This window comes from Podarcis vaucheri (genome assembly GCF_965113315.1).
Source record: "Podarcis vaucheri genome assembly, chromosome: 4".
Lineage (NCBI taxonomy): Eukaryota > Metazoa > Chordata > Lepidosauria > Squamata > Lacertidae > Podarcis > Podarcis vaucheri.
In genome coordinates, this window is record NC_138762.1 from 75398472 (window position 1) to 75417412 (window position 18941).

Here is an 18941-nt window from a genome sequence, read left to right on the forward strand (position 1 = left end):
GATCGTGACTAGCGTTCTCCAGGCGATCAGAAAGACTGTGTGCGACTGGGAAGGTGGCCGTGAGCCGTTTAATGACCCTGCGCTGAGGGGAGAGAAGGATCCCAAAAGTGGCTTTGATGTCAAAGTCCCGAGACGAGCAGTGGGCCCCTCCAGCACCCAGGTAATTTCTCTCTCTCTCTCTCTCTCTCTCTCTTAATTCTGGTATGTGTGTCACTGACTTGATACAGGAATTACTGTAGAATGAACCCATTTAAAAAGATTAGTTATATAAATCCTGTGTAAATCTGGATTAGTAAAAAAAAAATAAAATCTCATGCAGGGGTACTGTCATTTTAATTTTCTACGCTGATTATTTCCTTTCCATGCCCCCTCCCACAAGCCTTTCCTTTACAGCATGTACCTCCTGTGGGATTAATGCTTCTATATTTAAATTCTCTTTTTACAAAGTTTTAGTTGTTTGTATGTCTGATGCCCTCGTGTTTATCTTCCTGCACTTAAATGGTATATACCTGTTTTCAGTATGGTACACACACATATACACATGTAATGACTTTTCTCTGCCTATGCCTACTGTGGTTTATTGCTGGGGTATTCTCTTCTGATAAAATCTTTTCTTGGCTGTTTCTACTCGTGTGTAGAGATGGGAGAGGCATCTGCTCTGCTTGCATTTTAAATTGTGAAACCTCCCTAATTGGCATTTCCCAAACCAATATGTGAGCTGAAATGCAGCTACCTGTCGAACTTCACACTCTTGCAGTGCTGTTCTAAAATCTAAAACAATGCATACACCTGTACAGACATACCTTGGAAGTTGAATGGAATCCGTTCCAGAAGTCGGTTGGACTTCCAAAACGTTTGACTTCCAAAAATAATTCGAAAACCGAAACCATCACTTCCAGTTTTCGATTGTTCGGGAGCCGAAATGTTTGAGTTCACAGGCGTTTGGCTTCTGAGGTTCCACTGTATTAGGGAAGACTGCACAAAAATGTGTGTATTAGTAGAAACAACATACAAATAATGCGCAAAACGGCATCAGGGAAAATTGCTTGCAGAATGTGTGTATTAGAACAAATGCACAATAAAGTGCATTAGGATTTTAATGCTGTGTTTAAAACCAAAATCATAAAATGACACAGCAATTGGGAGTGTACTGAAGATTGAAAAAATGAGAATCAGAATCCAAAATTGGCAGATCGGGCCATCAGTACTTGTGAGTACAATTAAGCTGTTTGTTTTAATTTTTTTGTGATTATAAAATACATTTTAGTCATTTAATTTTATTTAACAGGACTTACATACTCCTTAATCATCAAAACCTTTTAATGTGGTTTATATAAAATATAACACACACATCAAAATTACCAATAGAACCAGATGTTAAAAACAAATGAATCTAAAAAAAAATAAAAATAAAATCAGTTTTTAAAACGAACATTAAAATCACACATTTATCAGGTTTTCCTGTCTGGATAGGGTTGGTAGTTTTTAGCAGACGCTGGAAACATTGCAGAATTCCAAAATGTAAATCTTGCCACTAAGAAGGATTGATTCCTTCCAAGTGTGGAATGAACATTATTTGTCATATCCCAGTTCTGCAGATTGAAGTGGTTGAGTGGCACATACGGGATAAACCTGTCCCAAATTGTTAAGGGCTTTATTTTACCAATAGTAACACCTAGTAACTGATCAGCCTGCCTGTGCAGATCTTTGAGCAGAGTTGCAATATACTGACAAGGTCTCACTCCTGCCAGCAATGGCGCTGTAGTATTCTGCATTAACTGCTGTTTCTGGACCCAAGTGCAAAGGAAGCCCCACTCAGGGTTCAATGCAGTAATCCCAATTTTGAAGTCATCGGTGCCTGGACTACTGTGGTAAATCTCTTCCATTCCAGAAATGGCCACGCCTGTCACATCAGCCTCAGCTGGTGAAAAGTGATCCTAGCTATCAAGGCTACTTAGGCCTCGGGGGAGGGGACTAGATACAGAAGCATATCTGTACCTTTAAGAATAGTGCAACTGGCAATTGGCCAATTTCTTACATGCAGGAACCATTCATTCACAGCGCATCTTGTCTTCCCAAGATTCAGGCTCACCTTTTTTTCCACCCTCAATCCCATCCCTGTGTTTGGGCACCATAGCCTTTCCTTGATTCAGATGTTGTGCAGAATTAAGACCCAAATCTCTTAATGACTGCTCCAAATGGCTTCGTATAGATATTAAATATTATTTGGGATGAAATAGTGACCTGTGGCACCCCATTGCATAACTGCCAGGGAGCTGAAAAACACACTCCTAATGCATCTCTCTGGACTCGGTCCCAGACATAGGACAGGATCCACTGCAACACAGGGTTCCCAATCCCCATCCCATGAAGGGGATCCAGGAGAATTCCATGGCCGATCTGTAAGGTGTCTGAATTTTTTCCTGCACCATCTCCCCACCTTTTGCATTAAGCACCTCAAATTTGGTAGCCATATTGCTCTCCCTACTATTTTGAAGGGAGATCTCAAACATCTGACTTTATTGAGCTACCTTAATGTGAGGAGGAATGTAACATCATTATTTTATTTTATTATCAATATGCCACCTTTCATCAAATGATCTTAGGGCAGTTCACAGAATAAAATACAAGATAAACACAAGTAAATAACTAAACCAAAACAACAAAGCAATACCACCCCAACCATCTTGATTGGTTAGCTGAACAGGATGAGTTTATTGATTCCCCCCCACTTCCCCAAAAATCCAATATTAGGAAAACTCTGTAATAATTGTAATATCTGATATAGTAGCTTCTTCAATATTTTAAAACTCAGTGTAAAGTTTGAACACATAACATGGTAAACGTGTGACTTAGCCATAATGCAGAGATTATGACCAGCCCCACAATAAGCAATAGCATTTTGGATTTGTTCATCATGAACCCATGCTGTGCTGTGAAAGAGTTTTGAAACCTTTAAACTTTCCAAAATCAGATTTGATATGGAATGGAGACAGATGGACAGGGAAACTCTGAAGTTCGGTGGTGGTGGTGAACTATTTCTTGTTGGTGCAATACTTTGGGTGCAGCTGAAGTAGCTCTATAGATTGTAGTATAAACTTGTCGTCAGTGTACCCCCCCCCCCCGTGGTTCTCCTTTTTACAGTCAGTTCCACCCTTATCTCTTCCTTCCTCCAGCTCTTCTTCTTTCTCATAGTATAACAGCCTGATCATTTTTGAGAGATAAGAACATTCCAAACACAGCAGCCTTGGAGCCATCTTGCTGTGTAGTTTTGTGCATTGCTGCTATTAATTTATGAATCGCTTTCCCATAAAACATTCCAAAGAGATTTTAGTGCTACAGCAGGTAACATCTTGCTATGTTGCAACTAGAAATCTTTGTAATTGGGGAAACAAATTCCCAGTGAATTTTGCCCAAGACATTGTGTATCTTTTATGACTTGTAGGGATACGAGAGTCTTATGGGCAGCATTCTCAGCCTTTACAAAATGAACAGGCTAAACAACAAACCTGTCCACCTTTGATGTAGACCAGGGTGGCTTCTGCATACTTCACTGTCTTGCTATTCCTGTCTTAACAAACTAATATACCGTACATTTCTTCTGGTTTTGTATTTTCTCCTTTTCTTATTTACCCATGTGGTTTGTTTTTTTAATTAACGGACTCTCTCTTCTTCCCCCTTTTTTGCCTCTTCCTTTTCTGTTGGTTTTTAGCTCTACATGGTCCGCACTATGGCAGAGTCCTTGAACTCTGCTGAGCTGTTGAAGCAGCTCAGATCTCTGGGAATGGAAAAGTTATTGCATGTGATAAACAAGTTTCTGAGGCAGTCCTACATCTATCCCATTCTTTTAAACTATGGTGGTAAGGCATTACTTATTATTTTTTAATAGTGTGGTGACACAAACTGTTCCGTTGCAAATTGTGGGGCTTTCTTCTTCTTCTTTCTCTTTCTCCCCTCACCGCCTTAGGTTTAATGACTTTTGAACTTCCCTATCAGGTTTCAGTTTGAAGTGGAGCAGTCTTTGCGTTGGGCAGTGTGCGTCCGTAATGCTGAACTAATGTTCCATATTGTGTTTCCCCCCCCCTGTCACGAATGTTCTGTTCAATAACACAGCTTTACATGGTGAGAACCATGTTAGAGTCCCTCATTGCTGACAAAAGTGGCTCCAAGAAAACTTTGAGAAGTAGCCTTGAGGGGCCCACCATATTGGACATAGAAAAATTCCACCGAGAGTCTTTCTTCTACACTCACTTGATAAATTTCAGTGGTAAGATACACAGATGATCAGTGTCCAGCTTTAGCATGTCCTAATACCTCTAACATAACCTGGGAATATGTTTCCGATTTTGTGTGGCTTACTTTTGTTTTAAAACGGTCGCCTGGCTGCTCTTAGAAGCAGGGATTCTGGGCGACATGGACCCCTTGTCTAATCCAGCAAGGCACTTCCTATGTTCTTAATGTGTTGCAACATTGCAAATAACACTGGAATTAAGAGGTTAGATGCTTCATTTGCTTTTCCAGTTGGCACGACTTTCCTTTCTTCCTTCGCAAAAAATTCAGCGTACCAAGAGGTCCCAGTATTGAAATCTGCTTAAAATGGCAAAAACGTGTCTGCTAAGTCCTTTTTCTTCTTCTTCTTAAGAGAGAAACCTAATGCCATGCCTTGGGTAAAACAATTTTCTTTGTTTTGGCTGCCATTCTCTCTACTGTTGGCTGTAATCGGAAGCATGTTGTTTTAGTGGATTCACCTACTGACATGTCTCTAGTCTAGTCGTACCACATTGTGTTGTCTTTCCAACTCATGCTGTTATTGGAACTCTGCTTTGGATGGGAGGAAGACTTTATTCATGTTTATAGTGTTGTCGAAGCGTAATGCTCTTCTCTTTCATTAGCCCTAGTGCCCTTGTTGTGCTTCCCGAGTTCAGTGATTCCCAAGCAGTGAATTCGGGACCCTCTAGTACCTTTTGAAATAGGTCCACCACCAGCAATATTGGGCTAGCACAAATCAGAATGACAGCAGAGCAGGCAATCTTTGCTCATTTCTGCCAGCTGCAATAAATGTCCATAAAAGCAGGGCTTCCTGTATGCGCACATCAGACAGTTTGCTGGAAATTTCTCTGTACCCAGCCCTAGTAAATGAATTGCCAAGGCTGAAAAGGAGAATCCTTAGAGGTCTGAGGTATGCACTTTTGAAGTTTGGGAATCACTGCTCTAGTCGACTGAAAACACTGCTGCTATGACGAGCTGGAAGGAACCTTTGACATATCGGATAGTGTCTTACGAGCAATTTCACTTGCTGTAATTACTTTCTGCCCCTCCATATTAAAAAAATTGTACTAATTTTGATCAGCACATACCATACGGAGTGAGAGAATTCCACCATTTAATTGAGTGAATAGAAGGATGACAGATGTTGCAAGACAGTCCCCTCTCTTCTGCACTTCCTTATTAACCAAAGCTGGGAAATGTGGCATTCATGGCACTAGCACAAGCTGGGAGACCAGTTTAGAATGTGTGGGCATGCATGTGTGCGCCCCTAAATTGTCTAGTTGGCCATTCTTCCAGTAGTGTTTTCAGTGATGAAACCATTTATGCTTCTGCTGGGTGGTTGTTGATAGCAGCTGTATTTAACTTTGTAGGTTCTCCATTTGAAAACCGGTTTTGGTTTCCTTTCCATGCATAACTCTAGTCACCCTCTTTCACTTTCGTTTGTTCATTCATACAACACCTGCACCGCTAGAATAGTGCTGCTTCTGTGTGTACGTGTGCTTATTTTCCTCCCTTGCAAGAGTATTGATTCGGTATCATTTCTTCTTTCATAAGAAACCCTGCAGCAGTGCTGTGACTTGTCCCAGCTGTGGTTCAGGGAGTTCTTTTTGGAGTTGACAATGGGCAGAAGGATCCAGTTTCCCATCGAGATGTCTATGCCTTGGATTCTGACCGACCACATTTTGGAGACCAAGGAAGCATCGATGATGGAGTAAGCCTGATGTGATTCTGTCACTTCTTGTTGAGTAGTAGATGCAGAAAATTCTGATGACGGTGATATTAGAGGCTTAGTGGGGTAGTCTAGGTAAACAGAATAGGAACCTCCTTTTCAAGTAAGAAGTTGAAGGAGGACAGGTGGCCCCCAGAATTACCTCCTCTCCACTCATCCACTTTTTCCAGCTTCAGATTGTCGGAGCAGACAAACATCCCCCCACCCCACCCCCTGGATGCTGGGCTCTGCCTGTTGCCTTCTCAGGTCATCTTCAGTACTTTGCCATAAGATTTTTCAAGACCTCCATTGCCCACTTTACTCATGGGCTAAGGATGGGTTCAGTTTTACCAGTCATTTCCCTCTTTTTCTGCTTGTAACATTCTTCCTCCACTTCTAACAACCACTTTAGAGCTCCTTGGTTTGGTTCAGAAGAGCTGCTAGGGTACTGGATTGCTCAAAAAAGAACACTCTTGACACATTCTTAGCTACCTCTAGTCAGTCTTTGTGCCACAGACGTTCCCATGGCCTTTTCGTTTCATTACCTTTGGGTAATGTATATAATATTGGAACATCCCTTCTTCCCACTTGTAGTCATGATGGTTGGAACTGGAGTATTTCTAGATTGTGACTCATCACCAGCTTTGCACAACTATATGCTTGCTAGTTACCAGAATTTTGGAATGGATAACTTTTGCGTTTTGTTGATGGCCATTTATACACTCATTGTATTCATCTGTGGCAAGTCTATTATGTCAGGGGACAGGAATATTTTACACGTGTGCCTGAAAAAATAACATATTGTCTTCTTTTAGATACGTTCTGTATTCTTTGGATCTTTATAATGACAGTGCCCACTACGCACTTACCAAATTCAAGAAGCAGTTCCTCTATGATGAAATTGAGGCAGAGGTAAGATAATTGAATCTGTGCTGATGGTTGAAAATCTGTTCAGCATCAGCACATGCGATTGAATTTATTATTAGGTAAAGATGAAGAGATGGTGTGAGGAGAATCAGAGTGAATGACAGGCACACAAATGCATGTTCATAATTTGCATGCAGGGAACAAGCAGTAGTGAATCTAGCACACAGACATTCCTCATGTCTAGGTCATTGGAACAAAATTTCCTGCGATCCAGTGCCACCCATGTGTGATATTATTTTATTATTAAATGCATTTTCATTGCATTTCTACTCACAAAAAACCCCAAGACAGTGTACTGTTTAGGCAGAACAACTCAGGTTAAAATACCTAGTAGAACAAAGCCGTTATTAAAACCAGAGAGTGGAATTTACAGCCCATCAAAAGCCTGGTGGAACGAAACAGTTTTTACAGCTCCCCTAAAGCTGCTCCAGCCCTAACTTCCCAAGGGAGGGAGTTCCACTGTTGGGCATTGCAGCAGAAAAGACCCAGTTGCAAGTACCAACCAAGCTTCTCTGGGTGGTGAGTTTGAACTGACTCCATTAAGAAGAATTGTGCTTGAAGCTGCATGGATGTGTGAAGGCCTATATAAGTATAAGAAACGGCCTTAGGCTAGGTCAGACTGTGCCTCTCTAGATCAATGCTGCACATGCGTGCTGCTTGTTGGTGTTGATGTGGTGTCCCCTTCGTGTATGGGGCTCAGGGCAGTCCTGTTTCTCCCCCGCTTCATACACACACACACACACACATTGCCTACACCCTAAAAGGGGGGGGGGGCTGATGCAAATGGAAAATGTAGTCTACAAAGGCTGCAGAAGTAGATTTCCAAAGGGAAATGTGCTTAAGTAAATACCGTGTTTTACTGAGCAATTCATATGTTGCGTCTTCAGGTCAATTTGTGCTTTGATCAGTTTGTCTACAAGCTGGCAGACCAGATATTTGGATACTACAAGGTGATGGCAGGAAGGTAAGTAGTCGTGTTAAGCAACTTTTTTAAGCATTCATGTTATGATTTTTGAAATGCAGCTTTTCATCAACTGTTCACCAAATGTTCTCCCTTTCCAAATAGCCTGCTTTTAGATAAACGGTTAAGATCAGAATGCAAGAATCAGGGAGCAACGATTCCCTTGCTAACATCTAACCGGTATAATACACTCCTAAAGCAGAGACATGTTCAGGTTAGTAAGTATATGGCATTCTTGGACTCTCTCTCCCCCCCCCCCCCCGTCTTAATTATCTCTCTTTCAACTTCACTGTGTTGATGCTTGAGGGGCCCATCTTACAATTGCTTAAATGTACAAGACACAAGCTTGTTTTTTGATCAACTTTGCTTTGGAAATCTTTTGGCAAAGTCTCTCACGAAAGGGTCTGAAAGTAAACCTAGCAGTTGGGTGGGTTGTTTTAAGTCCTGGTTTGAGTCACTGATTGGATTAAAGTTTCCAGCTTTGTTTTCTGAACAAGCAAGCATTCTAACTGGGTGCAATTAAAATACATAGTTGCAATTCAGGAGACTCTTTGGATGGAAGATCAAACAGGATGATCTACTCTAGGTTGGCAAATGTTTCTGACTCCAACAAATAACAAAAAGGCTCTGTGCTTCCACCCAAATAGGCTGCTGAAAATGCAGAGAGCTTGAAGGGAAAGGAATAGGGATTGGATTTGGATGTGAAAGGACTTCAAGCCCAGTTCTGGTACTGAAAACCAGTTCCTAGACTGAGCACGCCCTTGGAGGCACCTTAATTTTAAATAATTGCTCCCACTAAATCAGGAAGGGGGAACTTTGGCTCCCTGATGTTACTGAACTGTAATGCCCAACATCCCTGGCCATTCCTGATAGGGCTGATGCTGTCTCACTGAGCACCAGAGTCCAGTTGTTGGACCAGTTGGGTTTTGGTCTAGATCCTTCAAGCCTGTAGTCTACCCATCTTCTGATGTATACCACTCAGGACCAGAATACACAGCCTCTGCTCATGCAACCCATCTACCTTTTTGCACTACAGACTTTAGATCTCATTAAGATAGCAATTGTGAAAGTCCTACTTTCTACCTCTATACATGTATGTAACAGTGCTAAGCAACAAGGAACTCTAAAAGGCAAGAGCTGGAAGTCAGTAGGCAGAACATTACACAGAGAAACTAGGTTTCTGTGCAGTTTGATTTGTTAAATATTCATAATTTTCTCATTATAAACATTTACTGTAATGTATAGAGCAATCCTAATTCTGCCTTAGCTGAGCCACTGCTACAGTCAAAGATGATCAGGGCAGGGTGGATTTTTTTTTCTTTTCTTTTAACAATGATGTAAACAAGATTGTATCCTATATAGGATTGCATTCTCTGTATAGATTTGGGAAACTTGTGTGTCTCTCTGTGTGTGTGTCTGTGTACCTCTTAATTTGATGCAACAATTTGGAATTTCTTTTGCTTCAGCTTCTTGGTCGGTCCATAGATCTGAACCGCCTGATCACTCAGCGAATTTCAGCAGCCATGTACAAATCCATGGAACTAGCCATCGGTCGGTTTGAGAGTGAGGACTTGACCTCCATCGTCGTAAGTGTTGAGGCACATGAGTGCTGCTCAGTTTCATGTGAGGTCAGGAATTGGCTGAAGATTTCAAGTTCAGCAATGTGTCTTTCCTGATATTGCACCAGGTTAATGAGGTTAATGAGGGGAAGGGGGGGGAACCCTTTGTAACATGGCACATCTCTTCCCCACCCCCCTGTCAAATGTTACCTTGTCCTTGACTGCTCAGATGTGCTTGGGATGAGAGGAGGTGAAACAACTCCAATATTTGTGAGCCTGGTTTTATGGCACGGCTAATGGGAAGCAAAAGTTGAAGAGCTCTTAATGTCAGGAAGTGTAGTTTTTAGTTCAAGAAGCTCCTCTTCCTTAAACCTGTGTTAATAAAATATAGACATTTCACCTGTGGGCATTAATTGGGTCTCTGCGGAGACACATAAACAAACCCTTCACATGCAAAACTAAAGTTGTCTGCTCTTAGGAAGCGATTTTAAATACGAAAGAATGGTAACTCCTCTGTGGATTTTATTCTGTCTTTAAAAAGCATGTAATACTTGACTGCTGGCTTATAAACATGTCCAGATTTTTGTGGTCACATTCTTAAAGCTTCTGTTTTGTTGTAGACGTTGGCAAGATTTTCAATGCGTCCTTCCCTCCCTCTCACTGTCTCTTTCCTTCCTTCTTTATTTATTTTTGCTTCTTCTCAGGAATTGGATGGACTCGTTGAAATAAACAAGTTGACACACAAGCTTCTGAGCAGATACATGACTCTAGACAGTTTTGATGCCATGTTTAGAGAAGCCAACCATAATGTATCTGCTCCGTATGGAAGAATCACCCTTCACGTCTTTTGGGAGCTCAATTACGATTTTCTTCCGAATTACTGCTACAACGGGTCCACTAACAGGTTAGTGTCACATATTGTAGTGTGTGTGTGTTTAATTGCATTTATCTTCACTGACTCTGATGCTGACAATATTTGGAATCTACCTTGGTTTGCCAAATATCTACATCTTAGCAGTTGCTCCACAAGCTCAGAAGCTTTGTTAAGAGCAAAAATTAATTTTACTCTGACTACATTGGGATTAAAAAAATAATAACGTGCATTTTTAAACAAGAAAACCCCAAAAACCTAGCCTAGGGTGCTACGTGTTCAGGGACTTCTAATTGTCTTCTGTGGGAAAGATTACGCTAAGCATGCGCGATCGCTTCCTTTTCAAAGAAGAAAATTAACTCCCTGCAGCTGCAGTGCTCAGTGTGCAAAGAGGAACTGTTGGCTTGTGGCCTAAATATTTAAGAATATACAGTATAATAAATTACAAGCATTTTAGTTGCCACCTCCAGCTTCTTTTCATCCAGCAAACGTCAGATGATTTTACATGTTCCCCCCCCATGCATTATTACATATATGCTGGTAGGTTTTTTTAATTGTTCTCATCATGTACATTTAGTGAAATGTCATCTTCTATTGTAGCCTACAGTTTTATATTATGAAACTGTTATGCATGAAGAGGAAGCTTGAATGAACAAAGACTTGGTTGGAGGTTATTTAAGCAGAACAGAATATGTAAAAGAAGTAGGCCCTGAGTCGCGTTTTCTATGCCTACTTAAAATTCACCTGCTCACCCAGCTGTTTCCTGGCTATTAACTTGCTTATGATCAGTATATATTTTTCTGGGGGTACTCAAAGGTACACAGCATCAGCATCTTCCCCTGCCCCCCAAATGTTAAAAATGTGGCACTTACTGTAACAACTTATTGGTGCAGACTGGCACCTTCCCCCCCAAGAACACCTGCATAGGTGTTCCCTGCCAACCCTGTCTCAAAGCAAGTCCTCCTTGGCCACACACAGCTTTGTTCTGTGTGATCGAAGCAGGAACAACCTACATTGGCATGCTACAGGTGGGACACCTGGATGCTTTGCAGGGAGGTGTACCATACCGCAGTGTAGGACCAGAATAAAAGAGTGTTTGGCAAGCTGTGTATGGAGGTGCACTTATGTAAAGCCAATCCTGGGATCTGTGTGTTTATGTGCACACTGGGTCTTACGTTTACTGGGCAAAAGTGCATTCTTAATTGGGTGGAGGAAATTATAATCACTGCCTGACCTATTCTTCAAACAGCAGCTGAACATAGTGCTTACACTTACCAAGTTCTGATTGTTGTGCCCTGGAGGTCGTTTGGGAAGAAAATGACCTCAAGTCTTTCATAAATATCAGATAGATCTAAATAACCATGTGCATGAAGGAAATAGCTGCTAGCGGCTGCTACCACAAGAGTACAGTATACTGTACGTGGGTCGCGCTGTGGTCTAAACCACTGAGCCTCTTGGGCTTGCTGATCAGAAGGTCGGCAGTTCAAATCCTCATGACGGAGTGAGCGTCCGTTGCTCTGCCCCATCTCCTGCCAACCTAGTAGTTTGAAAGCACGCCAGTGCAAGTAGATGAATAGGTACCGTTGTGGTGGGAAGGTAAACGGCATTTCCATGCATTCTGGCTTATGTCACGGTATCTCGTTGTGCCAGAAGCGGTTTAGTCACTGCTGTCACATGACCTGAAAAGCTGTCTGTGGACAAACACCGGCACCCTCGGCCTGAAAGCAAGATGAGCACCACACCCCATAGTTGCCTTTGACTGGACTTAACCATCCAGGGGTCCTTTACAGCATAGATGCTCAACAGCAGTAGTCTTTTCAGACCTGGAACCTCCTTTTAGTCTAAGCATGTTTTTCTTATTCTCCCGCTACTCCCCAATTTATTTGTATGGTAAATAATTTTTTATGGTAAATAAATGTATTTATTTGTACCAACCCTTTATAGCAGTTCTCAGGCTTTTACTTGTGCAACCTCTTGAAACAAGCCTTTACACTAGTGGAGTATTGCACTAGTGGGTTTAGCTTCACTTACCTCAGCAACCCTCCAGGATGAGGTACAGTTTCTGTCACACATTGGACACTGCCCTCATTTGCACCTTAACATTCCTAAGGAAAATTGGTTGTTCTAACATATTTAAAAAGTTCTTCTCTCCACACACACACTATATATATATATATATATGCTTTCGTAGATTTTCACGGGTACAGGAATGCAGGTTTTGGTGTCTTCGGGTGTCTTCCCGTGTAAGAGTCGGGGTGTCTGTGCGACGTTTCGACGAGGTCTCACTCGTCATCTTCAGGCTGGTGCTTTCGGCTTCTTGTTACTGGAACAGAGCAGAGTCTGGTGTTTGAGTTCCTATAAATACTGTTGAGGGGTGTGGTGTATAGCCTCCAACGTTCTGGGCAGAGAGGAAGTTCCTAGATTAGTGTGCCTTTTCTTCTTTTGTTCCTTAATTACTTGAGGGATATCTTGGGTGATTTCATGAAATCACCCAAGATATCCCTCAAGTAATTAAGGAACAAAAGAAGAAAAGGCACACTAATCTAGGAACTTCCTCTCTGCCCAGAACGTTGGAGGCTATACACCACACCCCTCAACAGTATTTATAGGAACTCAAACACCAGACTCTGCTCTGTTCCAGTAACAAGAAGCCGAAAGCACCAGCCTGAAGATGACGAGTGAGACCTCGTCGAAACGTCGCACAGACACCCCGACTCTTACACGGGAAGACACCCGAAGACACCAAAACCTGCATATATATATATATATATATATATATATATATATATATGGCATTCAGCCGCTAAATCACTGGGAATTCATAATTCTGTGTAGTACTACTTGATGCTAGAGAACTCAAGGTTGCAGGATAATCACTTAGATACAGTGGTACCTCGAGTTACAAACGCCTCAGGTTACAAACGCTTCAGGTTACAAACTCAGCTAACCTGGAAGAGTTACCTCGAATTGAGGACTTTGCCCCAGGATGAGAATGGAATTCGTGTGCCAGCAGCGCAGCAGCAGCAAGAGGCCCTATTAGCAAAAGCACGCCTCTGGTTAAGAACAGTTTCAGGTTAAGAACGGACCTCCAGAATGAATTAAGTTCGTAACTAGAGGTACCACTGTATATAACAATAGGCAGGTTATACACAATCACTATATTTATGGCCTTAGCTGCTGCATCAGCTAGAATACGTACATTTAATCTTTTGCTACAAACATATTTTATTGAGCCAATTGTTTGTTTTTGCTTAAAAAAACAACCAACAGCTGCAAACTACACCCATTTTGTTCTGTGGATTTTATATTGATTTTAAATTGTTAACAGGTTTTTCTGCATTTGCAAAAAAGCTTTTTATGACTAGGGTCAAGTATTGAGGTCATTCCTGAAAAAGCATTATGTTAAAACTGCACTTTAAGCTGCACTAACTGTTTGTAATGGTTTGCTTTTGATAATGAAGTAAGATTAAATAGTTGGGTGGTGTGCTATTAAAGCAAGTGGGCATTTACTAATTGCATCTATTTGTATTTGGTCTTCTTTGCATCTATAAGACCAAATGCAAAGGGTGTTGATTTGGGAACATTAGCAAGGAAAAAAGGAAGGGAGGCATTGAAATCGACAGCAAATGCCCATGGTGCTCCTTACAGGATGTACAGTAGCATGATGGCCAGGGCTTTACCTGAAAGTAAGCCCCACTGAATACAGTGGGACCTCAAGTAAACATGCCTACAGTTACGCTGTAAGAGTGTGAGTTTGAAGTGGATTTAAGCAAGCTACTGTTCCTAAGTCACAGCCCCTAGGCTGAGGTGCTATATAAATAGGTAAAGGTAAAGGGACCCCTGACCATTAGGTCCAGTCGTGACCGACTTTGGGGTTGCGGCGCTCATCTCGCTTTATTGGCCGAGGGAGCCGGCATACAGCTTCCGGGTCATGTGGCCAGCATGACTAAGCCGCTTCTGGCGAACCAGAGCAGCGTACGGAAACGCCGTTTACGTTCCCGCCAGAGCGGTACCTATTTACCTACTTGCACTTTGACATGCTTTCGAACTGCTAGGTTGGCAGGAGCAGGGACCGAGCAACAGGAGCTCACCCCGTCGTGGGGATTCGAACTGCCGACCTTCTGATTGGCAAGTCCTAGGCTCTGTGGTTTAACCCACAGCACCACCCGCGTCCCTGCATAATAAGCAAGTTATGTTTCTGTTTCGTCTTGGATATGTTTATTATCATAAGATTTGCATTTTCCTCATAGAGGAAATAGGGGAGTGGGGGGAGAGAGTGCTGCTGTACTCAGGTCCTGTTTGTGGGCTTCTCGCAGGCAACTTTGGCCATTGTGAAAACACTATATGTAGATGGGCCACTAGCCTCATCCTGCAGACTTTTTGTTAAGTTGTGGGCAAACATATCAGACGACACAGCGATTCTTCAAACAGCTCTTCTTTATTCAGATGCCAGAACAGAACTAAGCTGAGGGGCTCAGTCAGCCTGCTTATATAGAGCTCCAGAACAATGTAACTGTTGCCATTTTCTAAAACTATCCAATCACTGAACGTCACTTTTCGATCCTTCATTTGCATACAAAAGTATCCAATCACTGAACGTCACTTTTCGATCCTTTATTTGCATAACTATCTACAGTATCCCCCTGCTGGCCCAGGGTGAGAACTTCAGTACATAACACCTTTCTATTGTTCTTATGATATCAAGAAGGAGCAGTTTAGAGCTCCTTACTCATAATGTGATGGTAATCTATACAAAAACAAGGCTATAAGGTAGGCCAGTATTACTTTCCAGGGATGCTAGTCCACTTCTGTTTAATCCTTTTACTGTTTTGATACATCAGCGTTTGGAGTAATAGTTTGCACACTGTGTTCTTGTACCACCTTGTCCAGCTAATACAGATTAGAAATATTATTGCCAGTGCTTTGTACAACCTGTCGCTAACATTCAGTAAATATTTTGTAGTTGTATTCAGTTTTATTTAGATGGTGCCTCTTTTGTCTGAAACTCATGCTTGGAATTGTACAGCCTGAAAGGGAAATGAAAACACTTTAAAAACCTGGGTGGTGTTTTTGTCAATTGCTCCCCCCCTCCCCCCAAAAAAGCATTGGTAACATTTTGATTTGTGTAATCTACTTTACGTCGACTGCTTAGTGCTCTGCTGATGAAAATGAGTAAATTGCTAGGAAAGTCATCATCCAGAGATTAAAAAGTGGCATGACCTGATTATATTGATGCATGCCAAAAAAAACCCCCCTACAATTTAGCAACATAGCGTAGCGAAGTAGATTTTGGTGAAATAATTTTATCGGAGAAGCTAGAAGGAAAACACATCAGACTGAAAGCGAATCTGCATTATTAATTTGGGTATTTTAACTCTGTAGCTAGTCTCTCTTAGCTGTTTGAACATGTGAGAGAAATTATAAAAGTTATCTGAAGTTAAAATAGGGAATGTTGGTGGGTCGAAGCCAGGGTGTGTGTTCTAAAAGTAGCCTTCAGGAGTGCCTAAACATTATTGAAGATGTCTGGAACAGATCCTTGCCAATGGCCAGTACAATAAAGTTATTTGGATTGGATAAGATGCCAGAAAAAAAGAGTTCAAGAGGACTGTAGAAAAATCTAACACCACTTCTGTTTAGTGCGGGCCATTCAACCACAGTGTGCTATTGATCAGTATATTAATGAGCATTCATTGTAAGAGGCTTTTAAGGGTTGCATCTAATGGTGTACTCATCTGATAGTAAGCTTTCCATCAATGGGAGGGAAGAAGTTGTTGGCAATTCCTGCTCTTCCTTTACCTCCCCCTTTGCTGGTAAATCTCCCCCATTTTGTTGACAGAAACCTTACTGATTAGATATACCGTATTTTTCGCCCCATAAGACGCACCTAGTTTTTTGGGGGGGAAATAAAGGGAAAAAATTTTATTTCCCCCCCCCCAGGTGCGCTGCGCTACACCAGGAGCTTGGGGCGTGCGGAGCTCAGCGCGCCCCAAGCTTCTGCGTGCCTGCAAGGTCTCCGCTAGCGTGGGAGAGCCGGGCGCCTCTCCCAGGGCTAGCGGACCCCTGCGCTAATCCAGAAGCTTGGGGCGAGCTGAGGTCAGTGCGCCCCAAGCTTCTGCGTGCCGGCAAGCAGTCCGCTAGCCCTGGGAGAGCCGCGGGGCTCTCCCAGGGCTAGCGGGTCGCTGCGCTGCACCAGGAGCTTGGGGCGTGCTGAGCTCAGCGCGCCCCAAGCTTCTAGGTGCGTGCAAGCAGTCCGAAGCACGGGGAGCCCAAAGCACGGGGAGCCCGAAGCACAGGCTGCCGCCCCAAGCCTCGCGCACCTGGTGGGACCTCCTGCCGGGTGCGCGAGGCTTGCTGACACTCGCCCGAAGCAGGGGAAGCCCTCCGGAGGGCTCCCCGTGCTTCGGGCGACAGGCTGCTGCCCCAAGCCTCGCGCACCCGGTGGGGCCTCCTGCCAGGCGTGCGAGGCTTGCAGGCATTCGCCCCATAAGACGCACCCCAATTTCCCCTTCATTTTTGGAGGGGAAAAAGTGCGTCTTATGGGGCGAAAAATACGGTAAACATGTGTATCACTTACGCAAGAGACAATAGCAAAAAATGTGCATCAATACATAGTGAAACATAAACCAAACATTAGTTTGTATGGGATCATAGCATCATGTCAGTATGATACTCCCTTCTGGGAGGAATCCAAAGCTTGAACAAATATTGGACTTGCAGTTAGCATGGAAAGATCCAATCCCTCATCCCCAACCCTGTTTAATGTAATCAAATCTTCTATTCTGGAGTTTTCATACTATCCTCAGTATATATAAATCCTGTGATGCACGAGAAAAGATTTCCCCATCATATCCCTCAGAATTTCAGCTCCACATTAGAAATAAGCTGGCTGTTTTTCCAAATGTGGTGTAGAAATGTAAATGGTTGTGTTATCTTGTTTGATTTATATAGGTTTGTTCGAACAGTACTACCGTTTTCCCAGGAATTCCAGAGAGATAAGCAGCCTAATGCACAGCCACAATATCTGCATGGATCAAAGGTTAGAATTTTCCCATACTTGTTTTTTTCTGTGGTAGATGTTGGAAAATTACACTCCACAGCTTATGAGCTATTAATACTTGCACCGTGTTTCTTTATTATCTTCTATCTTAAGCATATTTGTACTGTATAAATCATATGATATAATTATTTGTTTGATTCTGAGAGATAAACTAGATAAAAGTGAGGATTAATGAACCAAGGCACTGGTCCATTTCAGACACAAACAATACAGGATTTTGGCTTTTGTGTTTTGCCCTTGCGTGTTCTGATTACCTTTGGTTTTTCCCCTGGTTTGAACAAACTATAGTTTCCTGCGGCATCAGAATAATAGAGCAAACCATTTATTGCATCCAAAGCAGAACTGGAAATTGTGATTGTGATTTGAAGTTTCATGGCAGATATTAGCTCATGGGACACCTGAAAGACCTAATGCAGACTTACTCTGTGTTAGAACCCAAAAACAATGATTTTCCGTTCTCATTTTACTTTAAGCACTATGTCTGAAATATAACTAATCACAAATGACTGAAAAAAATGGTATTCAGTATCACTGAACAGTAAAAGAGCAGCGGCATCCTTTGTAAATGGCCAATGTAACATCTTTAATTTTAAAGGGCGGAATCAAACCTTTGAAAATAACCAAGGAAAATAAACCCTTATTAAGTGTTAGGTGAATAAGTAGTCTCCTAAGAAAGACTCGTTCGGTATTTATTTGGCAAACATCTACCTTGTGTGGCACCTGGGTTTTTTTTATTTGTCTATCTTAGTTGTACAACCTGTTAGATAATCCACATGCCAGTTTCCTTTATGGTATTAAAAACTGGAATATGTCACAGATTATTTACACATTACTGTGTAAATGAAAACAGAAATATTTACATGTTGCGAGGCTTAGGTTAGTACATTAGCAAAGCAGTCCAGAAGAGACAGCTAGATAGTTAAATGCTAAGAGAAGCATCTATAAAGTACTACAGTGATCAATGAAACATCTGTACACTTTTCTTTATAGTTGCACAAAGGCATGTTAGCTTGGACCATTGACACATAATACATTCCAAATGTCACATCACAAGTATAACTGGTATATGACGATAACTTTCAAAAATGGTACCACTCCTAGCAAAAGCAGGGATGGGGAACCTCTGGCCCTCCAGTTGTTCTTTGAACATCCTTGATCACTGGACATGCTTGCTGGGACCCAAAGGAGACAGAGCCCAACCGCATCCAGGTTCCCCATATCTGAGCTAAGGTGTTAAGAGGAAGAAACTCTGCATGAAAAGACTTCAGGGTAGAATTCAGGGACTATTTGAAAGCAGGATGATCTCTTGACACACTCACCACTAAGATCCCATTGCCTTTTTTATCAATTGTGTATGCAATAGTTGGAGATGATTGAACTGTTATAACCTATGTGGATACCATTTTATCGCTGTTCCAATTGACACATGTTGGCTAAGTCACACAAAACCAATTCTATGCTCGTAGGGGAGTTTTGGATTCAAGTGTCATGGCAAACGACAAACCCCATTTGAAATCAGGGAGGGTTTCTACAGTTCAAAGAAATAAACGACAAAACATTGAGTACTCTTGTGGCATGCCTGAAGTAGC

General features: G+C 42.1%; 1 protein-coding gene across 2 annotated transcripts in view; it reads left to right on the forward strand.

Annotated features, from left to right (window-relative positions):
* CYFIP1 (cytoplasmic FMR1 interacting protein 1) overlaps positions 1-18941 on the forward strand; it is a 61178-nt gene that overhangs the window by 22663 nt on the left and 19574 nt on the right. The window contains exons 15-23 of one of the 2 annotated variants that reach the window (XM_082220015.1): positions 13-160; positions 3713-3860; positions 5824-5980; positions 6793-6889; positions 7792-7868; positions 7971-8079; positions 9332-9451; positions 10129-10328; positions 17244-17331. In XM_082220015.1, coding sequence (XP_082076141.1) covers positions 13-160; positions 3713-3860; positions 5824-5980; positions 6793-6889; positions 7792-7868; positions 7971-8079; positions 9332-9451; positions 10129-10328; positions 17244-17331 — 1144 coding nt within the window. Of the gene's footprint in view, positions 1-12; positions 161-3712; positions 3861-4113; positions 4268-5823; positions 5981-6792; positions 6890-7791; positions 7869-7970; positions 8080-9331; positions 9452-10128; positions 10329-17243; positions 17332-18941 lie in introns of both variants that reach the window. The other variant, XM_082220014.1, reaches the window with a different exon arrangement.